At 37.9% G+C, this 24,916-nt stretch overlaps 1 protein-coding gene across 1 annotated transcript in view; it reads right to left on the minus strand.

The window, feature by feature from the left end:
* Window positions 1–1,986: 1,986 nt before the first annotated feature.
* The window catches only part of LOC127651082 (PHD finger protein 14), a 130,905-nt gene continuing 107,975 nt past the window's right edge, over window positions 1,987–24,916 (minus strand). The window contains exon 18 of the mRNA XM_052136803.1: window positions 1,987–2,946. Within this exon, the coding sequence (XP_051992763.1) occupies window positions 2,863–2,946 (84 nt within the window). The 3' untranslated portion in view covers window positions 1,987–2,862. The remainder of the gene's footprint in view (window positions 2,947–24,916) is intronic.

A 24,916-nucleotide genomic window follows, 5' to 3' on the forward strand; every position in this document is an offset into this window, starting at 1 on the left:
TAAATTGAAACATGATTGTAAGTAACTTAATGATTAAAAGGAAATAAATTGATAACACTATTGCAACCTTGAATTTAATGGAAATAAAGCATTTTCAAGAAGTGTAATAAAAGTAACAACTTGTGTCATATTTCAATCATTTTATATAATGATAAAGCCAACATATAAGTTGTTATTTACCTTTAAATCAAATCAAATGATATATATATATATATATATATATATATATATATATATATATATATATATATATATACACACACACAGGAGTGCTGAATAAATTCAGGTAAATTAAATATATATATAAAGGACTCACTGGGGTGTTACCATTACATAATTGTTCCCTTAAGTAGAAGAAAGGTACTGTTCAGGTACATTTTTGTTCTTTGAGGAAAACAATTACATTTAACTTTAAAGGTACACAACTGATCCTTAGGGTACAATTATGTCCCCAAATGAGTTACAAACTAGACGTCTCGCTGTCATTTTCGGCATATTTCTGCACCGTTTTGTGGTCTGTTCTGCGTAACACGGCGGCTCAATTTAGCTTAATGCGGCCCATTCTGCCAGTTTCGCGGTTGACCCACCGGCCAGCTCGGTTCTCCCGATGGCCAGTCCGCCCCTGATCGACCCCCGGTATGCCAGATTACCAGTCCAGCCCTGCCTTCAGGGTACCACCCCAGTAACAGACCTTGCACTTATTTTGAGAGTGTTCCTGAGATTCTTCAGCTGATATTTTTATTACTGTAACAATATGATTTTATCACATGCAGACGCCAAGTTCTTATTGAGGTTTTTTTCAGAACATCTGGATTGTGGAGCAAAGCTCTCCTTCACTGAGCGTGAAGGCGCCTCTTTGTTATGCAGAGGTTGTAATACGATTGCGCAAGAGCTCATGAGGGTTCTTGAAAGAGTAGGCCAATCTGACATAAGCACACTGGCTTCCATTATTACAACCCTAATGACAAACTCTGCATGCTGCATGCTGGGAGTCCAGCTTCAGGGGGTCCATCTCAAATGGCTGCAGGAACCGGCGACGTGTCATCAATATGCAGCAATCGCTGGCGCTACACGAATCCTTCCCCTTCAAAAACAAAAAAGAAAGAAACTGAGCCCTTCAGATAATGTCTTTCATGGTTCAGTGGCCTTACAGGGGTTCCTCCTGCATGGCCCCGAAATGGGCAAATTAATAGTTGCTTTGGAACAAATTGGAATTACACCCCTCGATGCATTAATGTCAGAATGCAAGCCAGATTCCCTGACAGGGCGTGGGGAGGAGAAGCTTTGAGAGGCAATGAGATACTGAGATAAAACGGCATTTACACTCTTTTCTCTCCCCTGTGGTGTGAGGGAATGGTTAAATGACATGTACACTACATGTAAGGGACACAACAGTGCTGGATAAAATTACGTTCTCTTGGTGTGCCCACCAGCAAGCTTCTTTGAATCCATGAGGAACACATTTTAGAACACATCCATCATATGAGTGATGAAAGTAATGTATTCATTATCAAACCATTATGCAGAGCAATATTTGATAAGATATAAGAAAAGTTTTCAATCCCTGACAATGACTCTTTAAAGGGATAGTGCACCCAAAAATAAAAATGATGTCACTTACCCTTATGTTGTTCCAAATTTGTATGACTTTCCTTCTTCCGTGGAACACAAAAGAAGATACTAAGGAGATCGGTAGCCTCAGTAAACGATTAATTTAATTGCATTAAAAAAAAAATGCAATGAAAGCTGAGGCTAACGTTCAGCCTAACTTTATCCTTGTTCCACGGAAGTCTTACAGGTTTGTAACATTATTTCAACAATATTAATAAAAATTTTAAAACTGATTTTTTTGCATGAACGTTCCCTTTAAGACATTTAAGTGCACTTTATCTTGACTGACATGTTCAAATAGTTGTTGCATTGTTGCATATAACATCAATAAATGTGTATGTATATATATAAAACAAAATTACAAGTGATGTTTATTACGAATAAGACATTTTTAAAGTACCTAAATACAGACTCTTCTTGAATTCAAACTGTGAGGCAGAGAAATTGTTCCACCATTTGCATATTTTAAACAACCTTTAAGACACATGAATAGCCTGGGCCAAATGTGAAACATGAGAGTGGGTGATAATACTGAGGAATTATAATTATAAACAGCTCTATAAAACGAGGTTTGAAAAATAATAAAATAGAGTTTGCTCTTACAATAAGTAATCAATTATTAATATACTCTATCACACCAGCCAATAATGCATCTTAAGAAATCAGTTATACTGTCCATACACGTTCATCGATTTGTATAATGCATTGATAATAAAAAGAAAATACAATCCAAAAAGTAAATAAAAAAAAAGGTGATAAACAAACAAAAAATAAACAAAACAAAAAACACTGCTTGGAGAAATTCTGGATACATAACACCAGTATGATGATTAATCTCAGGATCCTTGCATACAGGTTGAGAGGCTTTGACCGAACACAAATTACATGCCAAAAACAGGCTCATATGCCACTGAAGGATCATGTGCGTTCTTCAGTACAAACTGCTATACCTGCCTCATGACTAAGTCAATTTAGTACACCAAAGACATTTCTCTGGGTTTAGCCCTGATATCCAAAATCCATTCATGACATCATCTCCCACAGATTTGACCATACATCGAGTCTGTGCATTTTCCATTACATTTTTAAAATATAAAGGTTGATGATTATAAACAGGAAATTAAGGGCCTGTTATATTTATCTGGTTAACAAAGATGCATTTGTAGTTCAAGTCTGTTGATTTCATTTTTGAAAGTGATTTTGCATCCCACCATTATCAGGAAATGAGGTGATGGCACTGATTGTGTACAATTACTGTGAGGTATTTGGGATCGCTTGCTCTGCCATTTCCTCTTTCACTGTGTCTTCCTCAACTTCTCTTAGTTCCTCTTCCTCCTGAAAAATAGAGTATAAATATTGGTAAGACAAACAGGTAGTCCCACCCCCAAACTCATGCCATTGGTAGAGCCAACGTTGTTGTGTTAGCTGTCGAATCAACCTATGAATACCTTCCTTATAGTTGTCTATGCATATTAAGCTGTGATGGAAGTAAATCTTTTATAACATTACACACTTCACTGTTAAGTCAATATTTCTAGCATATACAAAGGCTTACTTAAGTAGCATTTGTGTGTCCAAACAGCTTCACACCCAACGTCACATCTTACAACAATTGTTGTTACAAAATTTTTTTAATCTCAGGTTGAATTTTCAAACATCTTCTCAAAACTCCAAATCATGGTCATTTTAGCGTGTCTACGGCAGTGAACAAAGAGCAACTGACATGCTAGAGTCACTTACAGAACCTGCAGATTTAGAGACAAACAGGAAGTGACGGCCATCTCAGCTTTTAAGTGAATCTGACAGATGCAATTATCCCCTCCTCCAAAGGTTAATAAACACATCTACGCACAGCCATGTGTGAAGGCAGAGTCCTGACCACACATTACACTCAAAATAGCAGAAAAGCACATGATGATTCATGGCTTTACTTACAGACCCCATCAAGAGTGCGCCAGCACACTTCAAACCAGGCATCTCATTAAAGCTTCTATTGTTCTTTCACAGTCTTCATGTGGTTACAGCAGCTGATCCGATCCAGTTTTATTGAATATCACTAAAGCAGTTCAAAAGGGATCCCACCCCTCTTTGGAGAACATAATATTTACCTAATACGGGTGTCAAAGTTTACACGTTAATGCATGCGATTATTAAATAGGCAACTTTTTAACACAGAGCTTCGACTTATCAGTAAATTGAGAAAGACCTTCCTAACTGTTCATTTATAAATCAAATCTGGATGGTGTGAAAAGCAAAGCCATTTGCAGCATTTGTATGGTTGAATTCAAGTATCATCAGAGCTTGACAAGTTTGTGAGTGAAACATACTGTCATTTGTACAAATATGAATGACAAATATAAATAAAAAAAAAAAATAAAAAAAATTGTCTTGATATATTGTATCTATTCAGTTATTGAAAGTTTGCAGTGGGACCAGTGTTTCTATTTATAGTGCAAATATACAGTATACAAAAAAAAAACAATGCAATATATATATATATATATACACTGATACGAAAGTCGCACGAGGTTAAAGGTGAAGTTTGGAAATGTTCAATTAATTCCTCAAAAAGTTTAAACACTGTCTACGAGTTACTATCAAAATATTGGTCTGCTTGGTTGAGCCACCAGCCCAACATAGTAACATTGTTTCAACCAATGAAATGACTTTGAGGCGGGACTGTTTAAATATTTTAATTGATTGACAGCCTTATTTATTACATAGTGATAACAGAGTAAAAAGTGTGACCGTGATAATACACCCTAATATATTCCATCTTCATTACTTAAAGAAATTCAAACATCAGAATTGTGATCCAAGGCTGGTAAAAGTTGGCTCCAGCAGCTGTCTCAGCAGTTAATCTGAGCAGACAGCTTTGCTTTATTCAGCATTGTCTCTCCCATATGGGTCTTGTCTCTGTCTGTGGATGACTTCTGATATGCAGCCAGACCTTTGTGAAAAATTAGTTACTTTTTCCTGAACTCCGGGTACTTTGCCATTGCCGGCCCTTGGGGAGATATAAATCTCATGGTGGGATGACACCTCATGAACCTTGCTGCCGGATCAGCTTGTGCCATCCACCAAATCTCTCTGACAAGCCCGCCAATTTTCCAATTACTTTTTGCGCCATACGTTATCATCAGGCCAGTCAGCACTTAAATGGGAAAAGGGTAGGAGTGGAACCGTTGCATGCTAAAAATCTCATAAAGTGCCTTGATTGAGCTTTTTTCTTGATTGACTCCTATGGACACACATGGAAACAAACGCACACCTGTAGTCCCATGCGGCATTACCAGTCTGTGATTTAGTGCTTAACCCTAGGACCAGCCTGATATCAGCACTCTTGGTTGGGCTGACCCTTGTGTGTTACCATTGGAGGATTATCACAAAATCTAAGATCCTGTGGATAACTACAGCAATTGCAGAGTACAGCAGCTAACACAGCAAAGCCACCAGTAGATAGAAAGCAGAAAATAACAAAAGAAAAACTTATTTTTTGTTCTCATAGTTAGCTTGATATGTGTTTTCTTTCTTTCTTTTTTCCAGGACAAAGACAATGAGGACACTATAGAATAGGGGTGAATGGGGTACGCTGGGCCATTTTTTACTCAAGTTGTAAATAAATATGCAGAATTAAATGATGTCTGTATCAACTGAAATTCATAGAAAGTGTCTATATCATATGGAATAAATATTCATTCATGGCATAATGTCTAGTAAAAAAAATACATGGACAATTCAAAAACTTGTGATGACCTGCATGAGTTTGCTTTGACATAACTAATTTGATCTGCCATATAGAAGACATGGAAAAATACATTTCTAGCCTAAAAAAGTAATGTGCCTCTCTCAGTCAAAGACAGATGGGCCCTTTCTAAATAAATTGCCACCTGACAAAAATTGAGAACAGCTTGATAGATTGAAGGGGCGACAACTGTTACTTACAAGTTAGCTTAAAGCTACTCTTTCAAACTAGCTAAATTACAAGCTACTAACAAAAAATAACTAACTACATTGAAGCTATTTAAACATTAATATATTTTAAAATATATAGCAATTAGATTATATTTAATTATGATGAAATTAAACAATTAGGGTGACAACATTACATTGAAAATATAAATACGGTATAAACTTATAAACCTAGAAAACGTCTTATTTGATATGACTGAATCAAAATTTCACGATAGACAGCAGCAAGACACTAAATATTTCACTTTAAAAAAGAAGGCAAAGTTAATTTAGGGTTCCAGTGAAATGAAGCTTCTGGATGAAATAACTCACTAAAATGAATTGGAGTTCCCAATGCTAAATATAACTGAATCCTTTATTGTAACCAGTTAATTTACACAAACTGTCCAAAAGAACCAATTGACTCAAACAACTTGTCTTTTCAAAATAATTTTCAGCACTACATGTGTGTGTGAGGGAGAGGTCAGTTCAGGTGAGTGTGTTTGATTACTACCTCTGCTTCATTGCTGCGTGCACAATCCAATATGACAGCTTGATACAGGAAAAGCTGCACTATTGTGAAAATAGCTGAGCTACTGACACGTTACTGAAAAGTTAGTAGCATAGGTACTCCCCAGCACTGTGGGCGACACATCTTAACCCACATGTCCATCCGCAATCAGACAAAGTGCACTGGCTTTGCTAGAAAATGGTTTTACTCTCCTGCATATAAGTATTTTTCAAAAAAATAAGAATAATTACAAAATGTGAAGTTCCTCTCCACTGCACAGAGCTCCCATTTCAAATCTGTCTTTTTTTTTTTTTTTTTTCAAAAACAGGGTTCTCATTTTGCTGACAGTGTGACATTTGCTTTGTGTGGCAGAGACATCGTGGAGATGCTAGCCCTCTGTGGGCCGATCACACTGACAGGCAGCGGCTTTGTGGGATATCTCCATCACACTCCTCCAGGGATAGCTGGAGCTTTCATTCTGCCATTCACTCTCCATGCAGCAGCCAGCCCTCTGGCTACTGCTTATACATGTATGATAATGAAATGCCACATTGTTCATTCTAATTATTTTTGAGATTTTAAAAGGGCAAAAATGTGAAATACTCATGCTGAGGGAAGTGCGCAAGAGCTTAAGCCAGAAAAGACGGAAGAAAAAGCGAGAGCGTGGTCTGGACCCTAGATGGCAACAAAAGCCTGTGGCGTGTTAATGCGGTGTCAGAGACCCCTGATGCCTTACAACAACACATTCAAACCCCCCTTCCTTTTTTCTCCCTCTCACCCATGCTATGTGCAGCAAACTTCATAAAGTGGGATTAAAATAAAGCTGTGTAAAAAAATATAACATAAGAAGAATTACAAATTTACAACGCTGATTTTACTTAAATAAGCTTTAGCATCCTTTATCAAGCTGACACATTCCTCAAAGAATTAGCAAGCTAATTAGTATGACTTATTTCTTTATCGCATTTTCTGCCTACATTGAATTTATTTGTACATCTGTGTTAATGTGAGGAGCTTTTATGAGATGGAGGGAGAGAAACGGCTTTTCAGTGTCCCCCCTTAGGATAGGTGCTGGTATGTGCCTGCAATCCCGCTTGCTCCGCCAAAGACAGATTAATGTCCCACAACGAAGATGAAAACACGCAGCATGTAAGAAAGCAGGAGTAACATCTAGAGAAAATGAAGCGCTCTGGCTCAAACCAATGGGTGTCTTCAGACATTGGAGGGAGGGAGAGAGGGATGGATGGAGGTACCAGTAAAGAGGTAAAAGTAAAGTTTCTTTATTAGCATGTATGGTTCTGTGAAGAACCTTTGACATCCATGGAACCATCACATTGCACAAAAGGTTTTTGGTAATGGAAAAAAAAATTTTACGCTATAAAAATGGTATTCAAAAAATTTGTTTTTCTTTTTTATAAGGATCGATGTTCTTTGGGAAATCACAAATGGTTTCATGGCATTGTTGTGAAAACCCCTTTATAGAATCTTTATTTTTAAGAGAGATTTATTTGTGAAAACAATATCAAATAAAAAAATGAAGAAGCCTATGTAATGAAGCATATTTTAGACAGGTTTTTGTTAACTACTATTTTTATGACAATAAAGCAAAAAGTCTTATTTGTTACAGTAATGAAAAAAAATCCATCTGAATTTACAGTTTCATTGCAATGAATAGACAGATTTTGTTATTATTTCAATCAGTATAATTTAAAGGCAGTACAAAAAATACTTACGTAGAAGTTTCATATTAAACTAATGAGATGAAGGAATTACTGTATTCTCAATAAGGAAACAAATTGTCAACTTTAAATTTTTTTTTTTTTATAAATATTTATTTTTAATCAAATTAATCGCACTGAATTAACACGTTAAATTCAGTGTTTTTAAAATTCACGCATTTAAAATGGTTACTGTGACCTTCCTGTCAGCTTGGACCAGTCTGGCCATTCTCATCTGACCTCTGTCATTTACAAGCCATTTTTGTCCAAAGAAATGCCACTCACTGGATGTTTTTTTCATTCTGCACTTGAAAATTCCAGGAGATCAGCAGTTAAAAACTCAAAATACTGAAATACTCAAAACAGCCTGTCTGGCACCAGCAAACATGCCATGGCGTAAATCACTGAGAAAACATTTTTCCCTATTCTGATGGTTGATATGAACATTAAATGAAGCTCCTGACCCATATCTGCATAGTTTTATACATTGCACTGCTGCTAATAGATTGGCTGATTAGATAATCACAGAAATAATAGATGTACATAATAAAGTGGCTGGTGAGATAGCACCATCACTATTTTTGTCATTTTTGATCAAATCTAGACAGGCCCCATTTCCAGCAGCCATCACCTTATCCTTGAGTAATCATGCTAAATTTGGTACTATAAAATCACTTGCCATTATATCAAACACAGTTGAAAGCTGTTTGGCTCGCTAAATGAAGCTTAACATTGTATTCGTGTTTGTTTTTGAGTTGCCATACTATGCATTAGACTGGCATGTCTTAAGGTGCCAAAAATGGCAAAAAAGAAACAGCTTTCTCAAGAAACTTGTCAGTCAATCATTGTTTTGAGCAATGAAGGTAATGCAATTTTTCATACAAAAGTGTACACTACAATCTTCTAAAACAAAGGACAACTGGCTCAAACAAGGACAGAAGAGATGCGGAAGGCCAGATGTACAACTAAACAAGAGGATAAGAACATCAGAGTCTCTAGTTTGAGAAAGAGACACCTCACATGTCCTCAGCTGACAGCTTCATTGAATTCTACCTGTTCAAACCAGTTTCATGTACAAGAGTAAAGAGAAGACTCAGGGGCCTTTTGGGAAGAATTGCAAAGAAAAAGACACTTTTGAAACATTAAAAATAAAATGTTAGAGTGGGCAAAGAAACACAGACATTGGATAAACAGATAATTGGAAAAGTGTGTTATGGATCTTAACCCCATTGAGCTTTTGTGGGATCAGCTAGACTGTAAGGTGCGTGAGAAGTGCCCGACAAGACAGCCACATCTATGGCAAGTGCTACAGGAAGTGTGGGGTGAAATGTCACCTGAGTATCTGGTCAAACTGACAGCTAGAATGCCAAGGATCTGCAAAGCTGTCATTGCTGCATATGGAGGATTTTTTGACGAGAACTCTTTGAAGTAGTTTAAGAAGTTCTGAAATTATTTTCAAATTGCAATAGTAATTTTTCATGTTATTAATGTCCTGACTATACATTTTGATGAGTTGAATGTCACTTTGGTGAAACAAAGTACCAATTTATATCCATAAGAGCAAAATCTGTACATTATTCCAAACTTTTGACCACCAGTGTATATATATATATATATATACAGCCATGGCCAAAAGTATTGGCAGTGACATAAATATTGTGTTTTCGCTAATTTTTCTGCTTCAGTTGTTGTGGTGTTGATTCACATTATTTCTAGATTAGTGTGCAGAGTGATCAGATGCATTTTAAATAATTGCAAAAAGCTTCATTGTCCAAAAAAAGTAACTTAATCTAAAGAAAACAAATTTCACTGTTTTTTTGCCCTGGCACAAAATGACTAGCTAACATCATTTCACAAATCATATCAGCAGCACCTGGGAAAGTGTGAACGAGTACTAGTCAGGTGAAAGCACTCTATCATTCTGATTGGATTATAAGAGCAGAATGTTTGCTATAAAAGAGGGAAGAAGTGCTTCCAATCATTGTGTTCTTGTTCTCAATTACCTCTAAAGAAAGACGTGCAGCCATTATCGCTTTGCATCAAAATGGCCTCACATGCAAGGAAATTGCTGCAAAGAATATTGCACCTGAAAGAGCCATTTACCGGATAATCAAGAACTTCAAGGAGAGAGGTTCAACTGCAGTGAAGAAGGCTTCAGGATGTCCCAGAGTGTCCAGCAGGCACCAGGACCATATCCTTCTGAGGAGTCAGCTACGGAATCATGTCACCACCAGTGCAGAGCTTGCTCAATATTGACTGCAGGTTGGTGTGAGTGCATCTGCATGCACAGTGAGGCGAAGACTTTTGGACAATGGCCTGGTGTCAAGAAGGGCACCAAAGAAGCCACTTCTCTCCAAGAAAAACATCAAGGACAGACTGAAATTCTGCAGGAAGTACAAGGATTGGACAGCAGAAGACTTCCTCAAAAGAAGAGTGGACAAGCAGAAGCCCACAAATTGTGATCAACTCTTAGCACTAATAAGGCAAGAATGGATCGCCATCTGTCAGGATTTGGCCCAGGAGCTGATATCCAGCATGCCAGAGTGAATTGCAGAGGTTATGAAGAACAAGGGTAAACATTGTAAATATTGACTCTTTGCATATATTCAATGTTTTTGCCAATAAAAGCCTTTAAATTGTATAAAATACGTATCATTGTTTTCCAGTAAATCATAGAAACATGTGAAAAAATAATCTACAAATACTGAAGCAGCAAACTTTGCAAAACACACAATTTAGGTCACTGCCATTACTTTTGGCCATGGCTCTGTATGTATGTATGTATGTATGTATGTATATATATATATATATATATATATATATATATATAGCTTCATTTTCTTATAGACAAATACGCTTTCTTTTGCTCTTGACTGGTTTCCTGAGATTCGCCCATCTACATGAGTAAACAGATACCTGTGTGGTGCTAGTCTACAAACAAGTACCCAAGGACATGAGTGTGTTTTTGCATGTTTCACTGTAGTAAATGCGACACAGTTGCATTCAGTCATAAACTCTTGCTTCATTAGGCAGCTGAGGCTGTGTGTTACACGCTACATTGAGCCACCTCTGTCCCTATTGTCTCTTTCACACACACACCCATTCCCTGCAAAATCCAATAACCAGAAAGCACAATTAAATTTCATGACTATGCATATTTGCGCTTCCTATTTTCATTTATTACAAAGGGCATTCATTAATCTACCTTTTTCACAGAGAATGGATTTTCATTTTAGTGAGGTGTGACAGATACTGAGGTGAACTAACCAAGAGATGGCTAATTAAATCAGCAGTAAAATGCACAAGCGAGACATTTCTTTTTTTGCCCTCATCTGATAAGATCCAATGCTGAGGGGAGGAGGTGTGGTATATGGAAAGGAAGAGGTATTTTCTCTCCATTTCCAATTTCAGCAGTTTGAGGTAAAATATGAAATCACAAATAAATGTAAGAGCTCAAACAGAAAATTGGCTGCCGTGGATGGATGCTCTCAGCAAATGAATAGATAGCAAGCTTCAGGTGCGTCTAAACAACATTCACCATAAAAGCAGGCAAAATAACACTATTAAAATCGCAACTAAAACACAAACTCACAGGTGAAAGCAAATGAGGTGCATCTGCGAAGAGAGGCAATGAAATTAATTATGGTAGGACCGAGGAGGGAACCCTGTTGCACATCTAAAATTACAAAGTATAAAGATGTTTGATCCTGCAAGATGTTTTTTCACCTTTTAAAATCAGTCTAAGGTGCTGCTTTTTCAGCATGCAGTGTGGTCAGAATGAGTGATGTATATAGTCATAAAATCAGAGAACCTCACCTCAAAATCCTTTGTATATAGTGATCAACAAGTGATCAGAGGAAAAGCATTTGAGATGCACTTCATAACCTAAAAAATTGTGACTGGCGCAAAAAATTAAAGAAAAAAAGATTCTCCCAGATAATCTTGAATTTTAATCTTTCTTGAATTTTAAATATATCCTTGCAGGTTTTTGTAACCACCAAAGTTTAAAACTTTGTTTTAGCGCAATGGACGATTGACAGTTTAGTAGGTGGTTCTTTGCTGCTATCCAGGGTGCATCAAGACAGATTTGCTTTAGGACTACAAATGGACATGCGTTTCCCAATTTTTTAACATTTTGGACCCCATTTACACTTGTATTTAACACTGTCCACTTCTGATCTGATTGCCTGAAATGGATGTAAGCACCAGGTATAAACAGGGTTTTGTGAATCAACAGAGGTGTCAGAGTCCTTGCAGCCCAATGGAAATGCTTTTTAAGCCAGGCTCAGGAAAGAATGGAGACCTCAACAGCATATGATACTATGTCTGTGTGGACTTTCTCTTATGCTGTTTGCTGATGTCCATTAATGTGATTTATAGCATCACTGAGATACACTCCTCTAAGCCAGCATTTGTTAAACAGTGTGCAGGTCTGTACGTATGCATATGGGAGTTTAAAAAATCTTTTTATTTTACAAATTTGTTACTGTATTACAAATTTGTTACCCATAACTATTACGGCATTTTCCTATGTCAGCAGATAGAGGAGGGGGTATAGCCAACTTACATAAGACACTGCACATGTACTTAACAGTCAAATAGACTCAATGCACTCTTCACAGTTCTGAGTAAGGTCAGAGGGTTGTACATTCTTGTCATGTTCAATGTCATCTTTCAGTGCTGTGATAAAGCAATTCTGTGTTGTTTATTATTAATGCATGTGGAGGGGACAGCCTCTGGTGGGTTGACAAGCATACTCTACAAGTCTCACCTACTTTTTTGGATGAACTAAGGAAGCAATCACACCTTTTAATGTTATTTTATGTATAACAGATTACAGATAGGGAAGGTTTTTATGACGGTGCCTTAAGACAACACTGTGTTTATGTGGATGTTATAGAGCGTAACAGTCTGGTTCGGGAAGTAAAAATCCAATTCAGTTTTCCCATAGGGGAATTGATTATTAAAGCTAATTTAAACATATGAAGACATACAATGAGCTCTGAGATTGTAAATCAATGGTATGTGCTTTGGCTGAAGCCATAAGTCTGTGTTATTTAAACTTTGTAGAAAAAATAGTATTTATTAAAATAATTACTACACTACCCAATATCCTGAGGAAAATCAACCAATCTGAGAAACCTGGCAAACAAACTACGGTAACAGAGCACAGCAGTGACCACCCACTTCCATGATGCAGTGTGAATGATGCAATCTGAATATTTTGCGATATACTTTAAATATACTGATTCTATACTTATGTTCAACAACTTAAAATCAAAATCAACTGTTTTTTTTTCCCACATTGTTTTTTTTTTTTATTACGCCATTCACAAGGATTCATGGTATTGTAGTTAATTTCGTCATGAAAGCAGTTAAGTATACAATCTTGTGCATTTGCCTTTTTGTTTAATTTTTAAATAATTTTTTGCTTCAAATAAAATGTTGTAATGGTTTGTTTCACCCAGAAGCTGGTTGGTTTAATTTTTTTTGTAGAAATGTCTATTAGAACTGATTGGGGAAAATAGTGAAAAACAAGGACAGCTGAAAAGTGGGCAGACACTGTTGCTCTCTGTTGTGGTTTTTGGACAATGACCTGTCTCTTTAAAGCTGCAGTGTGTCATTTCTGCCCCACAAGCAGCACCAAACGTAATTGCAAAAATTACAACTGTTTCCAAACAGATTTATTTTAGTACTTTTGAGTACTAAGAATTATTTAGTCAGTAAGATAAATTCAGTAACCACTCTGACTGATGTGTTTTTGATTTACCTATAAGAAAGGGCTCATAAGAGTCATTCCTTGGGGAATAAGGCTAAATTTGTAGCATCTGGTGTTTTACTCTGTAGATTCAGTATAAGGCAGCGCTGCTGCTGAATTGCACTGCAGAAATTACTGTCCAAGTATTTTAGTAAGGTGTTCCGCCTGCATTGGCAGAAAATTGTGTTTTCAGGAACAGAAAGTCATGAAAATCAAACTGTTCCGGTATTTAAAAAAAAGAAAACTGGAGATTCTTGGAGTAAAACTCCTTGTGAACATATAAGGGCCCCAAAATTACTTTAGCTATGTTGTGACATTTGATGTTCTCTGTGCCCTTACCTTTTCAAAGTGGTAAGCACAAAGAACTTAGAGCATAAACGAAAGTAGGCCAAGGGTTAACTACTGTATGAAATGACCGATAAACTAGGTTGCAGCCACTTTAAACAATGAGCCCTGTGGGTGTATTTGAAAGGTTTTGTGGAAAATTGGACCATTTTACCATATCATAAATGCTTCTTTATCACTGAAGGGTTTCAACGGTCCACCCTGCTATCAGGTTGTGTCGTAGAGGCATAGTAGTTGAGTTGTTAAAATCCACTAAATGCTGAGAAAGTGACCAATGGGACAGCTGGAAATTGCCATGGCATCTCCAGGGTCCTGTTTACTCTGTAAATTGGCCCCTGAGAGGGCAGGAAGTGTCCGGCTTGCCTAGTTAAAGTGATGGACGTGACTATGGTACATTGATTTTCCCTATGTCTGAACACACTCTCCGTACAACTCACCAGCAAACAGAGAACACTGAGGTAACCTCTTGCAGGATCATGCTCTCTTTCTCTAATTTCTAACCTTTCTAACTTTTGTGTCTCTGACTGGTATACGGCTACAATAACTCACCTCTGTCAAATTCCTATATATGGCTGACCTTAACTTTCAAAGCACCACTGAATTGGCCTTCAGTACAGTTTGGGACTGACACAAGATTGGGTAAACTGAAGGAGACTTCTAAAAACCTTTCAGCTATTAAGATGATGAATTTGTTATTTTCCCTTGATCCTGTCAGGTAGCAAGCAAAAGACATCCAGTATCCAGATAAGTAATGATCTCTATAATTGTCCCCAACAAATTTAATTCCATGGTAAAGCCTGCAGAGTAAGGGACTTAATTAAGTTAATTAGACTACCTTAATTAGCCTGTTTTGCGGGTTGGTCAGTCTGTCAATGCTCTGACTGATGGCTGTGCTTGTAAAGATTATCGTTCCCAGAACCTAAACTTGACAATCAAGAGGACAGTCCAAGAGGACGGTCCCAGTAAATTAGGGTAGTTGAAATGTACCTCAAGGTCAAGTAGTAGCCTACTTCAAACCCTGATTTGTGTCGGGATGATAAAAATGCATTTCTCAAACGGTTATAATTGCTGCAGTAACAAGACTTTTGACCTCAAAGTCTGCAGAGTGACTGAATTAATAACGCACAAAAGCCATTCTTTAAGCATTTTCCATTCCCGCTAGAGCAGGGTGTGCCTCGTGACATTTCAAAAACACAGCATATCTGCTGGAATGTTTTATCACGAAGGTGAGCTCTGGTGACATACGGGTGTAAATAAAGCTCAAACAAGCCCCTCTCTAGCACCTAACGGGCTCTCTAACAAAAGGCCATCCGTATATTATGGCAGGACTGTCATTTTATTACTCTAATCAGTTCAGCATGGCTCTGAGGTGACAGAAAAGGATGTGGCCTTCGCTGGTCAGGGGGTTTTCTAACATACGCAGGCAGAGAAATATACAGTCTGCTTAATAAACTCAACTCCAGCTAATAAAGCCTTTATTGCTGGGCCACGTATGAACTGATACCACTGGCCAGTACTCTTGCATGCTCATAAACTAATGAAAATTAGCTTTTTCCTTTCCATCTTTTTGGGGTGGGGGGATAGGCAAACATAATTAAGCGATATAATAACACAAACATCTCGACGTGACAAATCATCCAGAGAGAAACAACTTAAACAAAATTTTTGTATTAACCAGGACCTTAAAGGAAAACAATAATACATTTATTGTGACCTTTAAAAAGGCAGTGATTGAAATTAATGCACTGCATGACAAGCTCTAAAGTGTCTTGAACCCTGCAATTAACAACTGCCAGCACTCATGTATTATTATGAATTATTAGCCCCATGCAGGGCAGAATTATTGCACATTCCCTGGGGCCCCAGACTCTCAGGGGCCCCAAGCAGAGAGACCTTCCCCCCACAAGGTAAAAAGGCCCAGTGGAAGAACACAAGGGCCACAGTTTGATTCATGTAGCACCATTTATTGCAGCCCAATATGTAATAGTGGGCCCAATCTCAGAGTTTCAGAGTCTCAGAGTCCACACCTCTGGAACAGCTCTGGAACAGCTTCTTAATTCTGCACTTTTAGCACTGTGGACTTATAGAAAGTAAAGTTAAATTCAAATATTCTGTTCACATGTGATATTTACCTAAGTTCCCTTCAAACATCATTTGTCTTATATTTCATGGCAAATTACTCGGTAACTTGGTTACCATGTATACTAAATTTGGAAAAACTTTATTTGGGGCAAAATTGTTTGGTGTGGTGGAAATAAGTCCAGATCTGGGAGACAATCATACTTTTTGATTCATTTCACACAATAAATATTGAACATGTTTATGTTTATTTCACTCTATATGTTAAGATAATAATAGCTGTAAACTTAATATGCATTTTTATAATGGATTTTCATAGTTTAATATTGAAAGTCTGGGTCTGGGACAATGGCTAAAAAAGTCAAATCTATACAGAAAAGGGATTTGAAAAGTACCATAAATAAATGATGAGTAAAAAGTTGGCCTGGTAAAAAGTTTCCTTGTGAGTTTTAATGTGACCTTCACACAAAAAATAAATAATTAAAGCTTAAATAAATCCAAATGGAAGCTAATATGTTCATATAGCTATATTAACTTTGATAATAGCTCTGACATATGTTTATAGAGGGATGGGTTGAGGGGAGTTTGACATTTGTGCCCCAGGGCCCCATGGTCCTTAAATCCAGCTCTGGCCCCATGTATAACAGTTTAGGGTCTATAATGAGCTTTTTGCAGGGAGAGCCTGTCAGCAGGACCCTGGGTTTGATTGAGAGGCTGAAAAAAAAGATGGCTCTATGAGGTGTGAACCCCTCGTCTCTGTCTCTCTCCCGCTAATGCTCCCCGCTCGCATCTAGAAGTCAAGGCTGGAAGGGATAACAAATCGCCTCTTCAGTTCCACGCTCCTGAAGCGCTACTTCTTCATTATGTGGCGACAAACCAAAGCGTTGCTCCTCTTTAATGTCGAGGCCCATAATCTTGACGAGGAGGAGAATTACAGATGAAGCTGGATGCATTTTAAGATGACATTTAAAAAAAGAAACATCCAAACCAACCGCAGGTAAAAAGGTTCACAGCATGGCAGATTACAGAACTTTAAATACTTAAATACAGCGCTCATCTCTGGAGTGCTCTTTGATTGTTATAACTGAATCTTTTATGTTTCACATGGCAGTCAGTGCTAAAACACTTTTACCCTCAACTCCAGTTTTTTGTTGCAATGGTCATTTATGTCTGTATTAACATTATGATGACTATTACAGTGATAATCTAGTTCTTAGAAAACCTGTACAAATCCTTGTTTGAATATCTACTCTATCACTCACTTGGGTAAAAAATATATTCCAAATTATTTCAATAACAGGGTACAATTTTTAAACAATGTTCACAATTAAGTTGAATGTGGCCCAAATCTGATTCCCTCCCCTCACCCCCCATGTGAAACAGATCTGTTTATTGGAGAAACAGCACAAATCGAATTCATTCTGACATTTTCAATTCTGATCTAGGCCACTCTCATATGTGGAAATAAATGACTTATGTCTCATTTTTTTTTTGCAATGTGACTTCAGTGTGCTAGTGAAGTCTAATGACAGACTTTTATTATATATATTTACCCTTGGCATGAATAGAATTTATGAATAACACTATATGAAGAACTATACAGTAAATTGTAATATAATCTACCAGTTGTTGTTTAAAATCAGCCACAACCCACAGTTACAGAAATACTCAAACCAGCCCATCTGGCACCAACAATCATGCCACGGTCCAAATCACTGAGATAAAATTTTTCTCCATTCTGATGGTTGATGTGAACATTAACTAAAGCTTCTGACCCGTATCTGCATGATTTTACGCACTGCACTGCTGCCACATGATTGGCTGATTAGATAATTGCATGGATGATTTTTGGTGCCACACAGGCTGCATTGAGTATTTCTGTAACTTCTGATCTCCTGGGATTTTCACGCACAACAGTCTCTAGAATTTACTCCGAATGGTGCCTAAAACAAAAAACATCCAGTGAGCGGGAGTTCTGTGGACGGAAATGCTTTGTTGATGAGAGAGGTCAACAGAGAATGGCCAGATTGTTTCAAACAGACAAAGTCTACAGTAACTCAGATGACCGCACTGTACAATTGTGGTGAGACGAATAGCATCTCAGAATACTATTGTGATATGCGGGTTGGTGCTGTTGTGGTGGCACAAGGGGGACCTAAACAGTTTTAGGCAGGTGGTTTTAATGTTAACATTTTTAACATTTGGCTCGATGTTCTCCCGTGGAGTTTACACACGGGCATTTGCATCCTAGCCCTGAGGCCTGCACATCAGTTTCTTTTGGCACTGAGGACGAAGACACCATGTCTTGATGGAGGTTATTACATGTGCAGGAAAGAAGCCGCACCTGGACTGGCTGGATGAAATTCAGTAGGAATATCGTAAATCCATCTTGGACAACTGCTTCTTTTTAGGCCAACACGTAACTACGCCGTGTAGGCCGTTCTCTTTTTCCCTGGACCTCCATCAGGAGATTTCAAAGTCCTGGGATTAACCTTACAACCATTACAATCCAATTGGCCACAGAGTTTTAAAATGTGTCCCGGCTATGGAAGAGATGCTGACAGCCCATCTCTCTCCTTCTTTGGTGACAACGTGGAAGTCGAGGCCTACTCCTCCCTCAAAGCCGTGCAGGATTACTTCGTCCTTGTTGAACAAGGCCTACCTGGCTTCGGGTCAAGCGGTTTTGGCTTTGCACATGCTGGCAGAGAGAAAAGCCTGTTGCAGCTCTGTGGCGCTCACATTTGGCATCTTCTCAATGTCTCCTCAGAGAGCCGCTTAAGATGCCGGACACACGTTTTGCACCCCTAAGAGGTATTAGGGTCCTCGTATGTTCCCACCAAGTAAGAATTTGGATGTTGGACCAGCCCCTTTTAAATGGCCGGCAGGACACCAGCTGTGAGCCCGACAGACTTGTGGTGAAACAAAGGATGAGCAAACATGCAAAAAATGCTCCCAAATTCATCTCTGTCTCCATGACCAAGGGTCTCAAGACATGCTTAACAGAATTCGATGTTCATCAAGCACAAGTGCACACAAAACATTGCGGCCTTTGTGGTGAACCAGTTTTCTCAAATAAACATTCCCCCCAATGTTCACACATTCTTCCTCATTCAAAATACTTGGGAGAAGGATTTTTCTGTCAGTGTCCCTGCTCTAAATGCATATCAGGGCGCTCATCATTTATGTCTGAATACAATAAAGGCAGAAACATTATTAAATCTCATTCAACCAGCCACAGTAGTACAGGCACAACAGACTCTGTTTCTAGGTGTGGAGCTGGACTCGCAGGCGATGCAGGTGCATTTGTCTCCAGCTCCTGTTCTGTCATTACGCCAGTGTCTTATGATGTTCAGAGTGGGACATTTTCTCCCTGCGAGAAGATTTCACAGGCTTTTGGGGCTCATGATCTCGGCGTCTGCTGTCATTCCCCTGGTCATTCTGCATGCAATACCTTTTCATTGATGAATGAACTCCACAAAGGGACTTCAACTACTGACGCATGAACTTTGTCCCTTCATAGTCATGCATGGGTGCAACCAAATTCTACTGCCATGGAAACGGACCCGCCTTCTGATGTCGGTGCATTCCATTGGGACAGGTGTGTCGCCGCAAGGCGATAACGACAGACGCCACCTCCACAGGTTGAGCGCTGTATACAAAAGGTCATCCTCGACGGGTTGGGGCGCTGTAATTGAAGGTTTTCCTGTCTATGGAGTCTATATCACATTACTTACGAAATGCGTGGTTACCGTCACCTTCGGATATTCAAGCCCATTCTAAAAGGAGGCATCCTCATGGGCTTTGGCTAGAGGTGCATCCTTGGAGGAAATTTGTATGGTGGCAGGGTGGTCCTCTCCACATAGATTTGTTACATTTTATAATCTGGATGAGGGTTTGACTCCTGCTTCCCAAGTTCTTTCTGTTGGAACAGGGGTAAATTCATAATTTGTTTTATTCAGATGCTTTAGGGCCACTACATGCTTGCCACATGGGCTGTATTTCGTTCCCTTAGCGATCATACACAGCTTGAGTTCCATGGAAGGGAACATCTTGGTTATGTACGTAACCATGGTTCCCTGAGGGGAACGAGATGCTGCGTAGCTGTCCATACTCTCGAGCAGCTGCATAGGCTTGTGATTTTTGCATAAAATCTGACTTAATGGCTGACTCTTGCCTTTATGGAGCCCGTAACGTAGCTCCCTAGGGGGCATATCAGCCAATAAATTGCCGGGATTGCATAAGGGCTGCAGACCCTTGACACATGGACGGTGTCCCATTGTGATCATACACAGTGTCTCGTTTCCCTCAGGGAACCAATGTTAAGTACGTAACCAAGACGTTATCCTGTTACCTGTACTGTTATCAACACTATAATGTTTAGCTTGGGAAAGGATACAAAATGAAAGCACTAGGAGGAGCAAGACATCCAAGGAGGATAACATATACCAGGTAGTGAGTGTAAGATAAGACAGCGGATCCTATGAAAATCACGCACAGCATGAGTGTATCAGCGAGAGTGACTGAGCGAACAAGAGCAAGGAAGAGAGACAGAGAGGTGTGTGGCCTAGTTGTCATAGGAAATATGTGTGTGTGCATGTGTGATTAAACAGGATTGTGTCTGGTCTCCGAGGGTCCCCAGGGAGCGGCCGGTGTCGCTGCAGGCTGTCACTGAACACATTCTAAAGGCAAAGACTTGTTTAATCCCTGTGGCCCTGGTACACCTCCCACCATCTAAAGCTTTTTTTCTCTGTCACCACTTGCCATCCATTGCTTTTGTTCTGAACTGCACAGTCTCATTCTGTAGCAGCAGGTTACCGATCCGCAGCTTTTCTTCTACGCCTTTGACTTATAATAGCCCTATTTACAAGAGATACACAGCACACACAAAGGGGGTCTTGCTGCCAGAACATAATTCTTTAACAGCAGATTAGGCCTTTTTACATGCATTTGAAAAACATGTGTCCTGGGTGAACAGATTGTGAGCGTTTTTATCTCAGGAGCTGGTAAACTTTTAAACACATTAAAGAAATGCTTGTTTAACAAACTTGTTCAACATTATGAAGTAATTTTGAGCAAACATATGCTGTATTTCAAACCCTGTGGTGGGGGGGATTTACTCCTAAATCACAAATAAAATAAAATTTTCAGCTTTTGGATAAAAATGCAATCTAAATATTTAATTTTTTTGTAATCTGATTACGTAATCCAGATTACATATAGTGTATTACTGCCAAGAATTAACAGTTTTGTATTCGGCAGACAACTGTTTCCAACACTGTGTTGTATTATAGAGCTATACAATTATTGTGATGAATATATTTTAAAAATATTTATATTTTTTTTAAAATATGATGAGAAATAAATAAATTCATATTGAAATCTTCCAATCTGAACGAACATTATGAAGTAATTTTGAGCAAACCTATGCTGTATTTCAAACCCTGTGGTGGGGGGGGGATTTACTCCTAAATCACAAATAAAATAAAATTATACATGATAAATTCTGAATCTATGTACTGATTACCATTGTCCCATGTCTGCCAACCATGTTGAGTCATGCATCTGCAGCCTGAAACTAAACTTTTGACCGGATGTTAGGAGTGAATGCACTTGGCTGCATAGGAAAGTTAAAGTGATCCCTAATTTGAGAATGACTTAACCTCCAGTGTGCTCTCTGTCTGCGCTTGTCTAAGAACAGTTTGAAATGCACTTTACGTTCATCCTAACTCCATATAAAGCCTCAAAAAGCAACAATTTTCAGCTTTTGGATAAAACTGCAATCTAAATATTTCATTTTTTTGTAATCTGATTACGTAATCCAGATTACATATAGTGTATTACTGCCAAGAATTAACAGTTTTGTATTCGGCAGACAACTGTTTCCAGCACTGTGTTGTATTATAGAGCTATACAATTATTGTGATGAATATATTTTAAAAATATTTATATTTTTTTAAAAATATGATGAGAAATAAATAAATTCATATTGAAATCTTCCAATCTGAAACAAAGGAGACACATGCAAGGTTACAAGGGTAATTTTCTAATGAGACAATTCTGACAAGCAGGAGACCTTGGCAAAAGTCTCAATATGCTCTTCATTTCATCTCATTGCTGTTTAGATACAATAGAAACCCAATTTGTGATTTTTCTTTCCCATGGGAAAGACTTTATAAGACAGCCAAGACAATACATGATATATAGTGTCATAAAAAACCATAACCAACATGGTTTCCCTTTATCTTTGCATCTCCATGCTAAGCTTAGAATGCTAACTTAAAAGATAATTGCTAACCATCTTGCAGTGTCTGCATTCAATCACGCTCTCTGCTTTAACCTTTTAATTATAGTCATAGGCAATAATTCCATATTACAGTTTCCGCCACGTAGTCAGACCACCATCATTTTTCATATTTTCTTTCTCTTCAGCAAACATCAATTAACCCCCATATGCTGCTAGAGTCTCGCTAGCTGGACTGTCCATTTAAAGATACATTTTAAAGCAAATGCATTTATTAACTTAATTATGTTTCCAAGATGACATATACCACCTTTGATTGCACTGTAATTTAAAAAGAGATAGAAATTAAACGTCTGGGAGAACACAAATGCACTTGTCATTTTGCAAAGATTTAAAAAAATAAGTGCACGGAAAAGCCTAAGCCAACAATGAGGATCAACTTTGCTTTAGAAGTAACCGCTGTCATGTTTGGAGGCATGCTGAGATGTGTGGTGGCTCTGAGTCCTGAGTTCCTGAGGCTTGGAGAAGATATCTGGGAATTAAAACAGTGGCCGTCTTACTCAGCTGGTGGCATCTGATTGCTTTTGCAACTTCAAACACCAGCCACTTTGCTTTTATCCGTAATTAAGAGAGCAATCAAGAAAAATGCAACTGCATGACAGCGAAATTCAATCAGAAACAGAGTGTGTTTACTTGCATTTTATTTCATCAGTGGAGTGGAACGACGAGCAGGTATCGGATAGGCGGTAAGCGAAGAACTACGTGCAACTCGCGCCACAACAATGAACTTCACACTTGCAGAATAAAGACTGGAAAGCAAAAGGTGTAACTATGAGTGATGAAAAAAATTGAAAGACAGAATAAAATAAATAATAATACATGAACAATACGGGCTGAGATCCTTCCCTCAAAAAATCCTAGGTCATTTTGTGTCCTTGTCCTGCGAGGCTTATTCACATCCAGTGAACATTTATATTTCAACTTATGTTTCCCCTGCAATTATTGTCTTGATTTAATTATCATTAATAATAACAACAACGACCAGATCACAAAGTACATTTAGTTACAGTTAGATCTGTGCACATCATCCCAATTCATAATTTTCCTTATAAAAATAACAAAAGCACTGCCATCCCATCCCGCAGTGACAAAAGCGAGTTGGTGAGTTCATTGGTTGTCCCATCCAGGTGTCCATTGCTTGAAGAGATTGCAATAAACATGCAGTAGTCCGAAGTTTTTCTAAGAAATATTAATGTTCATTAAAATAATTAGAATCTATCTGCAAAAGCAATCTGAAAATTCCCACCCACATGTACAAAACAAATATTGAAGCTATAATCTCGGTTTATATGCACGAATGAAAAATTTGTTTTGTTGTATTTGGCTATTTTTTTTTTTATGAAAATCAAGCAGATACAACATAAATTGTTGTGGTGTGATAAAGAGCGATCATGGAAATATGATAAATGTACGTTTTTCACTAAAAATCGCTCACTAATAATCCACCCTCAAAAAGAATACCACAACCTGAACCCAGGCAAAGAGCATTTTTGATTGATTTGATTTTTGTATAAGCTGTGGCCTAGTGGCTAATGCATGTGCTTTGAAACACTGAGCCACGGTGTTCATGCAGGCGATGCAAGTTTAAATTCTGCTTGCAATATTTTCCAGTCTTACAGTACTGCGCAAAAGTCTTAGGCGCATTATCTTTTTCACAAAAAATTAAAAAATCTAATAAAATTATCTTAAAATGGATATTTTATATATTATGCTTTTAGTGTACGAGTAGGAAAAATCGATTTTAGATTTCAACATTCCCTTAGTAAATAGAATTGAATATAAAAAGAACAAGGAACCCTACAACAGATGGTATGGCCCCAACAGAGTCTGGATCTTAACTTCATTGAGTCAGTCTGAGATTACATGAAGAGACAAAAGCAATTGCAATGAGATAGATAAACTGTGGCAAGTTCTCCAAGAAGCTTGGGACATCCTATCTGCCAACAACCAAGAAAAGCTGTGTCCAGGCATACCTAGGAGAATTGGTGCAAAGATAGTCAAACCAAATACTGATTTAAATTATTATTATTTTTTTTATTTTTTACAGGACTTTGAATGGTGTTAATTGATAAATTAATTTTGCATTATTTTTGAAGACATCCTCACAATACAATATGTTTCTAAAATGTGTATACCCAAGTGCCTAAAACCTTTGCAAAGTACTGTATTTCTCCCTTAAACTGTATACCCATTATTTCCTCTCTCTAATATTTCCACAATAAAAAGTGTCAAAAATTAAGAGGGGGCAAAGATATTATTTCAAAACTAGAAAAAAATACAGTACATAAGGAATGTCATAAAATATTGATACATTAATTATTGTTCAGCAAGTTATTTTCTCGCTATGTTTTTGAAGCATTGATATATTACATTAGCCTAATTTTTGTGCTTTCCAATTCACAGATATTTGGCCTTCCATTCAATGTAGTCTGGAGTAATAGCTTTGGGAGATCACAAGGAGGTGATATAACATTTACTGTACTTAATACTTAAATTATCGTCACCTCTGTCACACCTACATTTGTGCAGCTGGTGTTTCACATGGTGTTTCGTTGTGGTAATGTTATGTTATGGCATAAAAACAAATTGGAGAGTGTTGGGGAAAAATCAAAAGAAGCTACGTTTGGAGTGAATCCAGATTC

The sequence above is a fragment of the Xyrauchen texanus genome, chromosome 10, assembly GCF_025860055.1.
Source record: "Xyrauchen texanus isolate HMW12.3.18 chromosome 10, RBS_HiC_50CHRs, whole genome shotgun sequence".
In the NCBI taxonomy this organism is placed as follows: domain Eukaryota; kingdom Metazoa; phylum Chordata; class Actinopteri; order Cypriniformes; family Catostomidae; genus Xyrauchen; species Xyrauchen texanus.